The sequence below is a fragment of the Pseudorca crassidens genome, chromosome 6, assembly GCF_039906515.1.
Source record: "Pseudorca crassidens isolate mPseCra1 chromosome 6, mPseCra1.hap1, whole genome shotgun sequence".
Taxonomy (NCBI): Eukaryota; Metazoa; Chordata; class Mammalia; order Artiodactyla; family Delphinidae; genus Pseudorca; species Pseudorca crassidens.
Window position 1 is genome coordinate 32,297,137 of NC_090301.1, and position 16,024 is coordinate 32,313,160.

At 37.4% G+C, this 16,024-nt stretch overlaps 1 protein-coding gene across 7 annotated transcripts in view; it reads left to right on the forward strand.

Annotated features, from left to right (window-relative positions):
• The window catches only part of RAPH1 (Ras association (RalGDS/AF-6) and pleckstrin homology domains 1), a 98,007-nt gene that overhangs the window by 39,917 nt on the left and 42,066 nt on the right, over positions 1 to 16,024 (forward strand). For 5 of the 7 annotated variants that reach the window (XM_067740885.1, XM_067740886.1, XM_067740884.1 and 2 more), the window contains exon 5: positions 10,720 to 10,800. The exons of the other annotated variants lie outside the window; for them this stretch is intronic. In XM_067740885.1, the coding sequence (XP_067596986.1) occupies positions 10,720 to 10,800 (81 nt within the window). The remainder of the gene's footprint in view (positions 1 to 10,719; positions 10,801 to 16,024) is intronic. 7 annotated transcript variants of the gene reach the window in all.

Genomic DNA, 16,024 nt, shown 5'->3' on the forward strand with positions numbered 1-16,024 from the left:
TCTAATATATGTTTATTACAAAATAACCATTTGAGAAAATGACTCATATCCCCATTATAATTCTCCCAGATTCTAGCTCTCAGGGTTTACTCCATTTTATTGTCAAAGAGTTGGTGTGATGTAGTGAAAAGAGCCACTGGGCTTGGAATTGGAAAACTTGGTTCCAAGTGTTTCACCACCTATCAGACCTACATGAGTTATTCAATCTTTGTGAACTTCAATTTCTCATAAGTAAAGTGGAGCTAATAGTACATGGTCTACCTTCCTCATACGGTGGTTCAGAGAATCAGAAGTGATATGATATGCATGAACAGATTTTAAAAGATGAAGTTTTTCTGGATGTGATGGGGTGAGGGTAAGGAATGGATCTGTGATAAAATAAGTTTAGTAAAAGCTTAGCTTGATGAAGATGAATTCTTTATTGAGTTTTTTTCATCAAGGAGAAGGCAATTTTGTTATAAGGCAGCAGCAAGAAAGAAGAAAACCTATGGGGCAGAATAAAGCCAGCCTTCCATTCAGTTTATATATATAGTGCTCTCTAATACAGGGTAAAATAATTTATATTAATCAATACTAAGGTAAAATCTTATAAAACGTTGTTTAAGGAATTGCAGAGAAATTCAAAATTTACACGTGTTACTCAATATTATTGATCTTCCCACCATTGATTTAATTCATTAGGTTAATTTCCATCCATCAGTAACTCTTGGTATCCACTAGCACTTTGTTCTAGGCACTGTGGAGCACAAAAGAAGCATGAATCATGGTAGTTTGGAGATAAATTTAAGTTTTATTGCTTGTAAAGAAAGTTAGCAAATTACATCAAAGAGTAAACTTTCATTTATTTAAAATGAAACTTTTCTAAGCGGTATATATTCTATAGAGAACTTGAAAACTTATTTCTACCTTGTGATACCTGGGCGTTATATTTAGCACCAGCTACTTAGCATGCATCACTTATATCTTTTAGGCTTACCTGTTGGGAAATGAGCAATATTTTATTAGGGATGAGCTTGTTTGGTTATTCTGTGTTTTGTGTGTTGATATTCCTTCTTTCCAATCAGATTATTTTGAGTTGGGTCAAAATGCATGAGGACAGGTTATGAACTAATTAAGAATCTTGGTGTGTATGTGTGTGTTTCCATCTGTAAAATACACTCATTATAAAGTTCACTCTGTAAAGTACACTCATTATAAGTAACAATTGAAGAGCAAACAAAGTAAAAAGTGAAGTCTTCTAGCAAACACTTCACACAGTATCTAGTGGTATCCATGGGCAAGGATACCAGTGTTCAATGGTATAATATTTAATATAAGACTTTAGTATAAGGTTTGGTGAGTAAGCCAGCAAAAAGCAGGGAAAGGAGTTAAAAGTCTTCTCTGTCCAGCCTGTTCTTTTGCCTTGCCCAGGTGGGTAGAAAAGTGGCTTAACAAATCTGGAACTTGTTTCAATGTACTTTTTTTTGGATCTAGTCTGTTCTAATGCAAACCAAGAAAACTAAGAGAGGCTTGCTAGATCCCAAACCAGTGTATCAAATTACCACCAGACTCAAATACAATTTTTTAAAAAATACTTTAATTAGTTTTGCATGCATGGACTTAAAGAGTCATATAGTTCTAGGGACTTCCCTGTTGGCACAGCGGTTAAGAATCCACCTGCCAATGCAGGGGACAGGGTTCAATCCCTGGTCTGGGAAGATCCCACATGCCGCGGAGCAACTAAGCCTGTGTGCCACAACTACTGAGCCTGCGCTCTAGAGCCCGTGAGCCACAACTACTGAAGCCTGCGGTGTGCTCCGCAACAAGAGAAGCCACCGCAATGAGAAACCTGTGCACCGCAACGAAGAGTAGCCCCCCTCGCCTCAACTAGTTAAAGCCCGCACGCAGCAACGAAGACGCAATGCAGCCAAAAATTTTAAAAAATAATAAATAAATTAATTTAAAAAACAGTCATATAGTTCTAAAGAGACTTGTTACCAAAAAAACTTTGCTACACGTGCACACACACGCTCATGCACCCTGTATTCTGCTCGCAGAGGTAAGTGCTTTCTACTCTTTCAGCTGATTCTTAGTGTATTTACCTATCATTAAATCTATAAGTATATCGCTATTTCTTGATTTTTTTTCAGTTGTATGTATTACCTACTGTCTTCTCACTTTGGAAATTAGGATATAGTTCTCCTTAGACAGTTCCCCTCTTTTCTCCCCTCCCGTTCCCCCATCCTTCGAATATATTTTGGTTGGGTAACTATTCAGTGTTTATATTATCATGACTGTATACATGCAATTTACTGCTAAACTGTATATACTTCTGTTACATTTCCTTTTGGGGACATTACCTTTTGCTTTTCCTGGAATTAAGAATTGTCTTTAGATTTCAAAATAGCTTTTTGTATGTTTATCACTATTTCTACTCCAAACTTTCTCCCAGTTGATTAAATCTCTTACTTGGTTTGAACAAAATTGGTGTTCTGTTAATTTTATCTTCTTAAAGTTCTTCTTTGTCTTTTGTAGTCTTTATTCTAGTATCATTCTTAGGTCTTTTCTCTCAGGTGGGTAAGCTTCTCCAGAGAAGATTCTTCCAATCCCCTGCATGGAGGGCATATGCTTGGCTGCCAATGCTTTAGCACTCATTTGGGAAAGAAGGCATGGGATGTGGAGTGGTCCTTAACACAACCTTCCATTTAATCCTTTCAAGTCAAGGCTATCGACATCTGGGCTACATAATTCTTTGTTGTGGGAGCTATCCTGTGCATTGTAGGATGTTTAGCAGCATCCCTGGCATCTACCCACTAGGTGCCAGTACTACATACATCCCTCCAGTTGTGACAACTAGAAATGTCTCCAGACATTGCTGTCTGTTCCCTGTGAGGCAAAATCGCCCCCATTTGAGAATCACTGTGTAAGTAGAAAGGGTTAATAATAGCAGGTCTGAGCCCTTTTTTTCATGGGAAATGACCTTGGATTTTCCTTCTCCTGGCATTCTTTACTAGAAACTTGATTAATGAATATATAACGTATCCAGGTAATATTGTTTATTGTAAATTGATGCTGATTGGTGAGTGCATATGGATCAGGAAGACTGTGAGTGAACTATAGAAGCCTGTGAAAAGACACTGAACTTGACTCCTGTTGTGCAATGTGTGACTCTTGTAGGTGAGCATGAACATATCCCTCCAGGGGCCCTGGAACCTACACTCATTGGCTGTTAAAATATGCTCCTGGTTCCTGTGAAGCATGGAGTTTCCCTAAGCCAGGGTGATTTCTGTACTTATTCACATGATCTCTTTCTCTTACAGGGTCCAAAAAAGGCCCCTGGTGGGCTGTATAAACCCCTTCTGAAGATAGCGTGCCTCATGCTAGCATGCTGTCTTTGTCTTTGTCTTTCTGCAGAACTAAATGAACCTGGTGCCAAGCTGTGGTCTTTGGGGTCCTATGAATGAATATCGGTCTGAACCTGAGACTGCTGCTGGTGGCAGGAAAGGAGGAAATCTGGGAATTAACTGCTTTCTTAAATATGCTTTCAACCAGTCCTGCTTTTAGTCCCACCTTCATTCACTTCTGCTGATTCTGGAGTCATTTGAGGCTACAGAATGTAAACTGGGGTGCTCCTCTGCTTTTCTCCAGTGCTGGCTTAGCATTCAGCTTTCCTTGGGCCTGCTGAGTGTTTTTTTTTACCACTCAGCCATATGCTTTCTGGCTTCCAAATTTTTGTCATGTCTTCTTATGAGTTTGTCTTTAAAACAGCAGCAACAACCAAACCCTTTATCTATGTTTTAGTGAGATTTGGGGAGGGATTGGAACTACCTCATTGGCCATTCACAGTCTCCTTTTCATGTCTACTGTCTCTTGACCTTGGAGTGCCCCAAGGTGCAGTCCTCAGACTACCTTTCTATCTGTATCTACTCCTTTTGTGATCTTACACACTGACAACTCCCAAATTTTAATACCCTATCATTTATTTAAGGCACATTTCCCCCCCCTACATCTTAGTTCCTCTAAAAACAATGGTTCTCAACTGGGAGCTATTTTGTCCCCCAGAGGGCGTTTTTGGCTGTCAGTGATAGAAGGGTGCTCCTGGCATCTGGTGGGTAGGGGCCAGGGGTGCTGCTAAAATCCTGCAATGCACAGGACAGCCTCCACAGCAAACAAGTATCTGACCCAAAATAGTGCCAAGATTGAGGAGCCATGTTCTAAAGCAGGTGGCATCGATCACTCACTGTCAGCAAGATGGCAATTACACTGTGTTGTGTGAAGCTGTCTGTTGACAGTTTCTGATAAAGATCAAGAAATACCAGCACTAAATCACCTTAGATTCAAGGGAATACAGGTTTCTTTAGCCAGTGCCTCTCCCCTGAACTCCAGGCTCATGCATCCTATTTCTAATCAGTATCTCCATTTGGTTATCTAATAGGTAACTCAGATTTAACTGCTCTAAAACTGAAGCCCTGATTTTTTTCTCCCAGACTTATTCCTCCTGCAGTCTTCTCCATCTCAGTTAATGGCTATTCTGTCCTTCCAGTTCATCAAGCAAAACCCTTGGAGTCTTTATCTCCTTCTCTTTTTTTTTTCCCCACCCTGCTTCCAATCCAGCAGCCAGTTCTGTTGCCTTAACTTCAGATTATATCCAGAATTTGATCACTTCTCACCACCTTCACTGCCACCAAGCCAACCCTGTCTTGATATAGATTTTTGCAGTAGTCTCCCAATGAGTCTTCTGTGTTCACTGTTCCCTTAACAGTCTGTTATCCACATGTCAGCCAGAATGGTCCTATTAAAGGTAAGTCAGATCTTGCCCCTCCTCCTTTCAAACCCAAAGGCTTTGTATCTTACTCAGTATAAGACCAAAATCCCTACAGTGGCCTGCAGGGCCTTACCAGATCTGCTTTCCTGTTGCCTGCTCCTGTATTCCTTTCTTTCCTCCCTCCCTTACTCTGTCAGCCATACTGCCTCCCAGTTGTTCGTTGCCAGAAGTCAGAGCTTGCCTCAGAGCCTTTTCGTTTGTCCCCCTGCCTGGATGCCCTTCCCTGTGATAGTACCCCTTTACTACCTTTAGGGATTTGCTCAAAAGTCACTTTCCCAGTGAGGCCTTCTGTGATCACCCTATTTTAAAATTGAACTCCTCTTCCTCTGCCCTGTGATACTTTTTATCTCCCTTTTCTGCTTTATATTTCTCTTTATTTTATCACCATTTAAAATACTATATATTTTACTTTTTTAAAAAATAAATTTATTTATTTATGTGTGTATGTATGTATGTTTGGCTGCGGTGGGTCTTCATTGCTGCATGCAGGCTTTCTCTAGTTGCGGCGAGCAGGGGCTACTCTTCATTGCGGTGCGCAGGCTTCTCATTGCAGTGTCTTCTCGTTGTGGAGCACGTGCTCTAGGGCCACGGACTTCGGTAGTTGTGGCATGCAGGCTCAGTAGTTGTGGCTCGCGGGTTCTAGAGCACAGGCTCAGTAGTTGTGGCGCATGGGCTTAGTTGTTCCGCGGCATGTGCGATCTTCCCAGACCAGGGCTTGAACACGTGCCCCCTGCATTGGCAGGTGGATTCTTAACTACTGTGCCACCAGGGAAGTCCTTTACTTCTTTTATTTTGCTCATCTGTCTTCTCCCACTTGAATGTGAGGTCCAGGAGGAGAGGAAATTTTTGAAAAATTTCTTTGATTCCTGATGTGTCTTTAGCACCTAGAACATTATTTGGCTCGTAAGAAGCAGTCAGATATTTGAATGAGCATTTAAATATATGCACATGTTCAATCCATCTTTGTCTAGAAGTCTTGCACTCTAAAATTATCAGCAATTATTTTCTTTCAAGATAGTGGGCGGAGTGCCATGAGTGAAGTAATATGTGAAAATTCTGATAGTGAAACTTTTTTTTTAGACCCCACTAAGTTCTTTAGAGGAAGTAATTGTACCTGTTTTAAGAAACCTAGGACAGAATAGTTACTTGCACTGAAGTTTGGTGATACAAATACCAGTTGGAAAAATCAATTTGAGATTGGTACTATTTCGTCTTGGGGATGTGGGTATTCAAACTGCCCATTCAAAAATAAATAATTCTGTGGCTTATCTTTCTGCCTCCTTGCTCTCTGAAGCCAGCAGGGATAGGCACAGTATAATTTCACATCAGGGAGAGTATGTCTTTTTCCCCTCCTTTCTCTTTCTTGACTTTTGTTGAAATACTGTGCTTCCAGGCACTTCACACATGTTTATTTCATTTAAGCTTCCCGCTATCCCGGGCATTATTCCAAAGAAGAGATTAAGTAGGTCAAATAACTGGGAAGTCTATATTTGAATTCCAAAACTACATTTGCCTCCCAACTTTTATCAGTATCTTAAAAATAAAGTGAAGCTGATTATCAAAAATGATTATTCCCTGAATGTTAAAGAATGCTTTAAGCATAAAAATATTTTCCATGGATAAACGTAAAAATGAATTACAGAATAATTTTAGTTAGTATTCTTATAAAATCCATCAGTAATGTTCATTTGCTAAGTTTTTAAAATTAGAATTCATTGTAGTTGAAGTAAATTAGGGCTGTTTATATCTAAAGCAATGTGAAATAAATGTTGCAGCTGACTTGCTGGTACTTTTATTCACATTAACTGATAAAACAATTTTTAATAAGACAGCAGTTTTCAAATTTAAATAGTAATTTCATGTTATAAATTTTATATAAAGTAGGGTCTACTGATAAAAGGTTAGTGCTAAAATATACCTGTATATTTATTTTCTGGTGGGATTTAAGGGAATGATTCCTCTGAATTTGGCATTTTATACACATAAATGTGTTTTTAAAGTGAAAATACTTTTAGAAGCTTTTACTGAAGTTTATGGTAGATTCAAAAAGTTTTGCTGAATCTTTAAGAATATTTGATGATCGTATTATAAATATTTTGATAGGAAAAATTCCCTAAATATCTGAGCTACTAAAACTTTTCAGTGTTATATATTTTTTCCTTATGTACATAGGGTTTTTTAAATGAAATATTTCATGGATACACCATTATAACTTGTGATATGCAACACAGCATATCATAGCTTCAGGGCAATTCCTTTACTTCTTTTACTTCCCCGAACTATTTCAGGAATTAATGTGTGCAGAAATTTTGAGGTATTGGAAAGAAAACAGCAATTGTGTTGTACTATCAGGTAGCATTGGCATTGAAGTCCCAAATTATTCTTAGAAAACAGCCTTTTGCTCTGAAGTATTAACCAGGTGGGAGCACAGGGCTTTCTGAAACTTTAAGAGGCCTACATATCTAAAAGATTGGGGTTATTAATTATTACAGCTACATTTCGCGTAAAATTCTAGTGGCTATGTTGCTACATCTCACTGAAATTTATTCACGTGTACCAACTTGGTGTTCAATTCTAGATTTCACTGGCCTAGTGAGATTAATAAAAGGAATAGGTATCAGATGAAAGAAGAACTGAAGATTGGTGAAAGCCAGGGGAAAAGCCTGGTCATCACTCATAGACACTTTTCAGACACACCACCCAGTCAACACTGGCATATATGCCCTGATCCTTATTGGGTGGGTTTCTTAGAAATATATGCAGTGTTTCCTTGAGGAAGTGAAAACGCATCTTTATTTGGTTTTAGGTCTGTTTTGTTTTTGTTTTCTGTTTTGCTTTGTGTTGGGAGAGCTGGTAAAGGACCTTATACTGGCTATATAATGGCCAGTTACATATCTAGGAGAGGAATAAACGGAAGAGGGAGGAAAAGAGAAAATAATATCAGCTACTATATTGAGTGCTTATTCTGTGTTGGGCATTGTGCTTTACATGCCTAACACACTGAATCTGTACAGTGCCTTGTGGAATAGGTACCATTACCTCTATTTTACAATGAAAGGAACTAAGGCAGAGTGACTAAATAACTTTCCCAAGGGTTTGAACCCAGACAGTCAGCAATACCTTGCTGTTTCATTACAGAATTGAAGGAGGATCAAGACAAGGCTAGACTGGCCAGTGCTTCTCAGATCCAGACCTAGAGACAGAACTACATGGGCAGTAGAAAAAAGGCAAAGAGATTTATGCAGCAACATCCCCATCTTGTGGTGTTTTAGTATATTCCCGAATATATTGTTAAAATTTAACAGCTATAAGCTAGCTCTAATCTAAATGAATTGAGGCTTAAATAAAATTCAGATGATGGCTGGTGGTTTCCCACTTTTGATATAATAGTAATGTAATTATTACTCATTAATGTTTATAGCAACTTTTGGAGATAAATGCTGTCATTACACCATTTTACACATGAGGAAACAGGTTAAATAATAAGCCCAGAGTCGCATTGCCAGGAAACGACTGAGCTGGGGCTTGAAACAGGCCCTCTGGCCGCAGGGTCTGGATTCTTAACCATCATGCTATATTTATTTTTAATATTTGCGAAGAGCATATACACATATCAGTAAGAGATGATGAACGTTTTATTGAAGCATTAATGTGTGTTCACAAACCTCCACTTTCCTCCAGTTGTTATCTAAGGTGTACGCTACCAAAACGAAGTGTTTTATTTTGTAACCATGGTTTTGGTAGAAGGTCATTTCTTGATTATGGGTGGGCTCCTGTGTTCAGATCAGTGCTTCTCTATACATCCTCCCCCCACAAGATTCTGGCTCGTAAATGGTACTTTTAACACGTTACAGATTCAGTTCAAGAAAGCAGTGATCCATAACTTGCTTTGCAGAGATTTGTGGAGAGTTTTTGAGAGATTGATAGAGAACGTGATAGCTTTATAACAAATGAAAGATTTTGAAACTGAGAAGGTATGGAGCAAAGTTTGTGTGCAGAATTGACCTTCACATTCACTTCTTGTATGTGTTTTGAGCACAGCTTTTAGATTTATGAAAGTAGTGATGAAGAAAAGATAAAAATACTACCAAAAAAAAGTATTTAAATAGTAGTAGTATTTTTTGTAGTATTTAAATATTTTATGGAAATGGAACCTATTTAACGTTAAAGAAATGATTTCTATCATTGCATAATCCCTTTTCATCTTTATTAAGATAACAACATTTAATCTTTGTTTGCATATGTACTGTTTTCTATTGTCTTTGTTACTTCCCATATGTATATTCATTTTTGGTAAGGATATGTTGAATTTTAATAATATAATGGTTCCATCATACTGTTTAACATGGCATATAGGCAGCCATCTCTTGTTGAACACCTTGGATTGTGATTTTTTTTAACTAACCAGTAAGTGTTTAGAAATATGACGGGAGCTTGTGTGAGATTGAGCCTAGAGAGAATATATATTTTTTAAACTTTTTATTTTGAAATAATGTCAAATTTACAAAAATTTGAAAGAATAGTACAAAGAACTCATGAAACTCTTTACTCATGTTCACTAATTTTTAACCTTTTGCCACACTTTATTTTTTATGTATATACATTTTTTTCCTGAACCATTTGAGAGTTGGTTGCATTTATCATGCCTTTTTAGCCCTTAATACTTAAGTCTTTATTTCCTAAAAATCAGGATAATGGCATTATAGATTTGATAGGCCTCCCATTGATGCAGTGATTGACACAGCGCTATAGGATATGTTGACTGAGAAAATGTATAGAGGGGAAAGCAAAAACAGTCTTGATCTGGCCAAGCAAGTGGCATGAAGGCCAAGAAGTAATAGTTATTCATACATTCCATAAATATTGGAGCACCTAGACACTGTGACGGGCTGTAAGGGATAAAACTATGAACATAATACACAATGTCCTTAGGAGATTATAATTTATTGTCTGAGGAAAGGGGTGTCAATACAGACAACCAAAGAAGCAATTTTAGTACAGTGAGTAAAGTACTATGATAGGAAAGACAGAAACCTTGGTTAAAAGGTCATTGATGACTTTGAGAATGAATAACAGAATGCATTACAACTCAAAGGATGAAGACTTTGGAGAAGAAAGGTGGATGCTAGATTGCAGGGAATTAAGGGATAAGTGCAAGAGGTACACCGTAGCTGAATTCAAAAGTAAAAAATAATGAAAGTAAAAAATAATAGTTTAACAAGAGGAGGGTACCCAGAAGAATTGAATGTTTTTCTGTCCTTCTCAGCCCCAGTAAGCTAGACCAGTTGAGTATCAGAGACTGAGATATTAGAAGGGGAATGAGTGGGATCTAGGACATGGTTAGCTTTGGAGGGGAAAAAAGGGTATTTACTCATATAGAAGTGGAGAGAAGGATGAGAATATGGGTGTAGTTGTAGGATACATTTTAGGGATGAAGATCCTCATGATAGATGCGATTTTCTTAGAAATGGAAGGAAGTGAGGTCATAGGGAGAGGTTGAAGGATGAAACCAGGAAGTTGAAGAACTTGGAAACTACTTGTTCCCTCTAAGAACAAGCTTAGAGGGAATGACTTAGAGAGAGGAGAAAAGATTAAGAGTACTGCTAAAGAACAGTTAAGGCCCAGTTGGGGTTCAGTATGAATTGGTACTGGACACACTCTTTCTGTGTAGTTCTCCGATAGAGCTCTACTGTCCAGAAGGAGAGTGAGGTTATCCTTAAATTATCAAGGGTTAGGATCATCTGCTTCTTACCTTTTCTATTTTTGCACAGTATAATGAGGTGCATGCAACTTTTCATTACTATTTTGTTTCAATGATTCATTTCAGTGATCTTTTTCTCTTCCTGCATGATAATGAGAACTGCCCTTTTCCACCTCCTTTACCTATCATTTTCTTCCTTCCTGCATTTTCACAGCATGCTATTTCTCTGAGATGTCCCAGCAAGCAGGCCAAGCGTCATATTGACTTCACAGAAGAACAGGCTGAGCTGACACCTGTAAGTTCTGTAAACATGTCCATTGGGACTACTCAAATTTTATTAGCAAAGAGGAATGCATTCTCTACAACTCCTGATGGTGAAACCTTGTCATATATCTCAATTTTTTGAACACAAACAAAGCTTAATAAATAAGCAGAAACAAATGAGCAACTGTATGATACAGTATTATTGAATGTTAAAACTCATGGTAAGAGTATGTTGGTGGTTGTATATCTGGTATAGAGAAATTTTATATCAGAACCTTTTTTATTAAGCTAAGGGCTTCTGTAAATTTCTCAAGATATTGCTAAATTTGGCTGTTCTTCAGAAGGGGGATATCAAGTGTAATGACTCTTCTGCACTGATGCTTAACAGAAAACCTAATTTCTTCAAAAATGTATCCTCTGGTCAGTGGTTGACACACCTGGATGCTTCAGAGCTGCGCTGTTCCATACGGTAGCCACTAGCCACAAGAGGCTATTAAGCACTTCAAATGTTAATCCAAATTGAGATGTGCTATAAAGATAAAAACACATACTGGATTTTGAAGACTTAGTATGAAAAAAAGAATGTAAAATAAAAGATGCTAATATTAGTTTATTTCATCATTTTCTTTTTACTTTTTTAAAAAAGTGGTTATTAGAAAACTTTAAATTACATTTGTAGTTCATATTATATTTCCATTAGACAGTGCTGCTTCAGAGTCATCTATGAAGCATTAAAAAAAAAAAAAAAAGTCCCTGACCCGCACGCAGTTGAATCAGATTCCCTCTGACCTTCCCTTCTCCCCTCCTTCCCTTCCTCCCTCCCTCCCTTCCTTCCTGTCCTTTAAAAATACTGGTAGTAACCCAGTGAATTGATTCCACAACCCACTAATGGGTTATATCCTGCTTAGTGAAAAACACTTCTCCAAGCTTACCTTTGGCCCCTCCCCTACATTCTTTAGCATCAGCCCCTCGTACTGTAATATTTGCATTGTCATCTACTTGTCTCTTCCGCCCGGGCAGCAGTTCTCAGTCCTTTCAGTCCCAGTACCCCTATTTTATAACAGATAATTTATAGCAATACTTTTACTATCCCAAATGAAATTCATAGATAATATAACTTACCTACATACCTGTTTTTGTTTTTGTTTTTTTAGTGAATTTAATGCCCTAACACCTAGTATGAAGGAGAAATAGCCAAAAATAATTTATAATATTATAATATATCTTTCAGGTTTTAAATTATTGGCCATTTAAAAACTGTACTAAAAGACACAATGAAATAGTCAAATCCTATACTTATTTATAATTAATAACTTTGGATTTAAGAAAAGTGAGATCAGAAGTCATTTTTCTAGTAAAAACAAAGCAGAAATATGGGTGGACCCAGAATTAAAACATGTTATGGCACATAATAGCAGACAAAACGTTCCTGTATATGGTAATTTTAAAAAGGGAAATAACCTTAAATGAAGTAGGGATAATGTGCTGACACAATTTATAGATTGCCAAAGAAAAGAAAATGGTGAAGTACAAAATTCTTGCAAATAAGATGATGCTTATTTATAATTGTAGTGACAAAATTATTCCCTGCCTTGTAGTGTGGGATGAGGTAGTGATAAAATGATTTTTATATTTGACTTTTTACAGTACAGATTTCTCATTGTGCTATATTTTAAATAATTCTGAAAGATAGAGTAATTGAAATATTTTAAAATAATCTGTGTTAATGAAACTCAGTGAAATTCCTGCCTTTCATGTCTTTTCATTAATTTAACAGTATCTGGTTCTTAATTCTGTTAAAAGGAATATCAGCTCTCTCCTGTCATTTATTTGCATGTGACAGAGTGCACACTGATACTACCAGTTCTCATATTGGCAAATCTTACTTCAAGCTGGGTTTCCATTGGTGAGATGATTTTCCAACATAATGAATAATTCTTGGTAAATGTTGAACGGGAATTAAGTGCAGGCTTCCCTCAATTTATTTTACATGGTAAATAGCATTCCTGGAAGAGTCACTGAATATCAAAATTATATAGAAATACTTTGTTCTTATGTGTAAAATGGAGTTACTGAGTTCTAAACTCAGATTGTTATCAACAGGAATTCCCATCTATAATAAGGACATTAAAAATTCATGTGTGATGTGGGACTTGTTATTATATGACATTGTTCCGTGCTTGCAGGGCATCTAGCATTTCTGACTTCCCTCCTCATAAATACCAGTAATGCCCCCCTCCTCCTCATTGTGACAGCCCAAAATATCCCCAGCTTTTTCTGAAATGCCTCCTTGAGGGAAGCACCACCCAAGTTGAGAACCACTGATATCTCCCTTTGCTCTGTCTCTACCCTCCACCCCACCCACAGCTGCCTCCTACTCATCCTCCAGGACTCTAGGCCTTTTCAGAAATACTTTGCTGAGCCCCTAATTTGGGTTTAGACACTGCCTCTACCTCTTACTTGCTCCTATACCACTTAACATACTGTATTACAGTTGTCAGTTATCTCCCTATTAGACTCTAAACTCTGTGAGAGCAGGGAGTGCCTTTGCATCTCCAGTGCCTGGCATGGTTCCAGGTTCAACGCTGAATAAATAGTGAATAAATGAAAAAAGGAGGGAAATAGACGAGAGAGAGAAAATGGGCTGATACACCAGTGAAATGGATTAAAAATAGGCTATTGACTTTGTGTTGTTAGTGGTAAATGAAAGAAAATATAAGAAGGCCCTATTTAAATGAAGCTATGTGCATTTTTGTTACGAGCCACGTGTACCAAGACTGAGGCTGACTTAACAGTGTGCCCAGAACACTGTGTCTTTCCCTTTTCTCAGTCCTCCACCTGCACTCCACTCTCCTCATCCCTCTCGCATCTTTCTCCAGTAACCAGTTCTCGGCCACCAGCACCTCCCTCCTGAGCAATTCTAGAGCACTGTGTGACGGGCGCCAGTAGGGGAAGGAAGATAAGGCATTTATTGAAGGAAGGTGTTAGCTGCTTGTGGTTTCTAGATTTTCATTTTTTTCTGCTACAAATACTTGTGGCTTAGAGGGAACGTGGAGCCCTGGCCAGTGGTGAAGCAGTGCATGGCTGAGTGACTGTTCCAAACACAAAGGGGTTATGATCTTGTTCAGCTACTGCTTGTAGTCTCATTTTTTTAGATGTGGTGTTTTGGGGGGTCACCAACCATTAATGATTATCCTCTTTTTATTTTAAGGTATTTAAACCTTTCAGTATTTTAAAATCAGTAACTTCTACTTCTGGGTCTTTAAACAAATACAGTTAGATAATATTGTTTCTTACTGATCAGATATAGATTTTTTTAGTGATTTGAAGTCTTGAGGTGATTTGAGTTTGAAGACTGACTAAATTTTGTAAGATCTTTTTTTTTAAGTTTAAACTTGAATTTAATGTCTAGAATTATATTTACCAAAGAATAGTTTGTTTTGATGGCCTCAAGCAGAATTTTTTTTTAATTTGAAAAATAATTATCTGAATATAGATATTCTACTCATTTGGGGGATCTTTATCTGAGAAAGTAACTTTTATGAGTAAGACAGATAGGACTAGGTTTTCAAGAAATTATTTTCTATATGTTCTACATAATTACGTAAGAATACGTTTTTCCCATTATATATGAATAACAAAAAATGAATGAGAATAAGAGCAATGAAAGTTATAGTTGCTCTTTTTAATTGTCCTCAGTTTTCTTCCTGGTCTTAGCTGATTGCTAACCTCAAATTAAATTCAATTTTCAGAAACTTCTGCTTAACCTGGCGTTTTTATAGGTGAGCCAACTAATCTTTACCTTCAGGGGATTATACCATCTAGGTAAATGAGGACCTAGAGATAATTTTCTCCGTTCTTATTATTGTTTGACCTTTTAGTGCTAATATTGATGAAAACGTCCAGTTTTTGTTTTAAATCTTAGGATTTTTTTTTTTTTTTAGTGTTTTTTTTCTTGTTTGTTTTGTTTTTTTTTGTTTTTGCTGTACACGGGCCTCTCACTGTTGTGGCCTCTCCCGTTGCGGAGCACAGGCTCCGGACGTGCAGGCTCAGTGGCCATGGCTCACGGGCCCAGCCACTCCGCGGCATGTGGGATCTTCCCGGACCGGGGCACGAACCCGTGTCCCCTGCATCGGCAGGCAGACTCCCAACCACTGCACCACCAGGGAAGCCCTTAGGGTTTTTTTTTTTGTTTTGTTTTTTGTTTTTTTCCCCCCCAGGAGTAGGTGAAAGGGGCAGGTATGCTTGTAAGGTTCATCTTGAACTAAAAGCTAAAAAAAAAATACAGGCAGTGACATACAATATAGCAAACCCAACACAACATAGTGCAGATATGAGCAAAGATTAAGTTAATATTATTTTCTGTAACAGTGTTTTAATTTTGAAGTTGTGTATCTTGTTATCTGTGACAATGAACTTTATGAGAGTAGGTGCTGTTCTAGTATTTCTCTCCAAAAAATTTGTTCCTCAAGAATAACTTGATATATACTTAGATTTATAAAATATAATATTATAGAATACTTTCTATAACTCTACTCAGCTGTGCCATGCATTGTTTTAAATGGTGGTTAGTAACTACATAACATTAAAAAATAAATACTAACTTAGAATTATTTAGGGATAAGCAAGTCTGAATTACACATATATCAAAACAGCAGCAATTTATACTATATGAGTTTAATAAATACAGTTGCAAAAGCATAACTTACAATGTTTACAACCTTACTAAAAAGGTTTTAAGGGGGAAGAGGACAGTTAGGGACTATGTTATTCACAAATCATTTTTATGAAAATATACTAATTGAATTCATTTAACCAACTTAAGGGAAAACACTTCATAATATTTTGTTTATATCATTCATTTGCTATACAAGTCCTTTACTTGGGCAACACAGTACTGTTAATACTGATATAATGAGTGAATTAATAAAATTTTACTGAAAACACGTGATAACATTAGGCAAAATATTTATGGACATTTTTCCTCTTGGTGTGGCTATCATTGATTTGGTCAGAAATACTTGCAAAAGTTTTAAAACTGAGGAAGGAATAGGGATAGTCATTCGTCTTTGACACCTGTTTATTTGTGCTGTGTGCACAGCAATCAGAAGCACAGCCCTAAAAGACAAATTGCTCTGTGATCTTTGCAGGGTGTGATCCATTTTCCCAGAGCTGAGGGGTCAGCAGGAGTGGGCTAGGGCATGCCTGCTGGCAATGGTGGTATCTTTCCCTCCCCCTCCTTTTCTTTTTCTTTT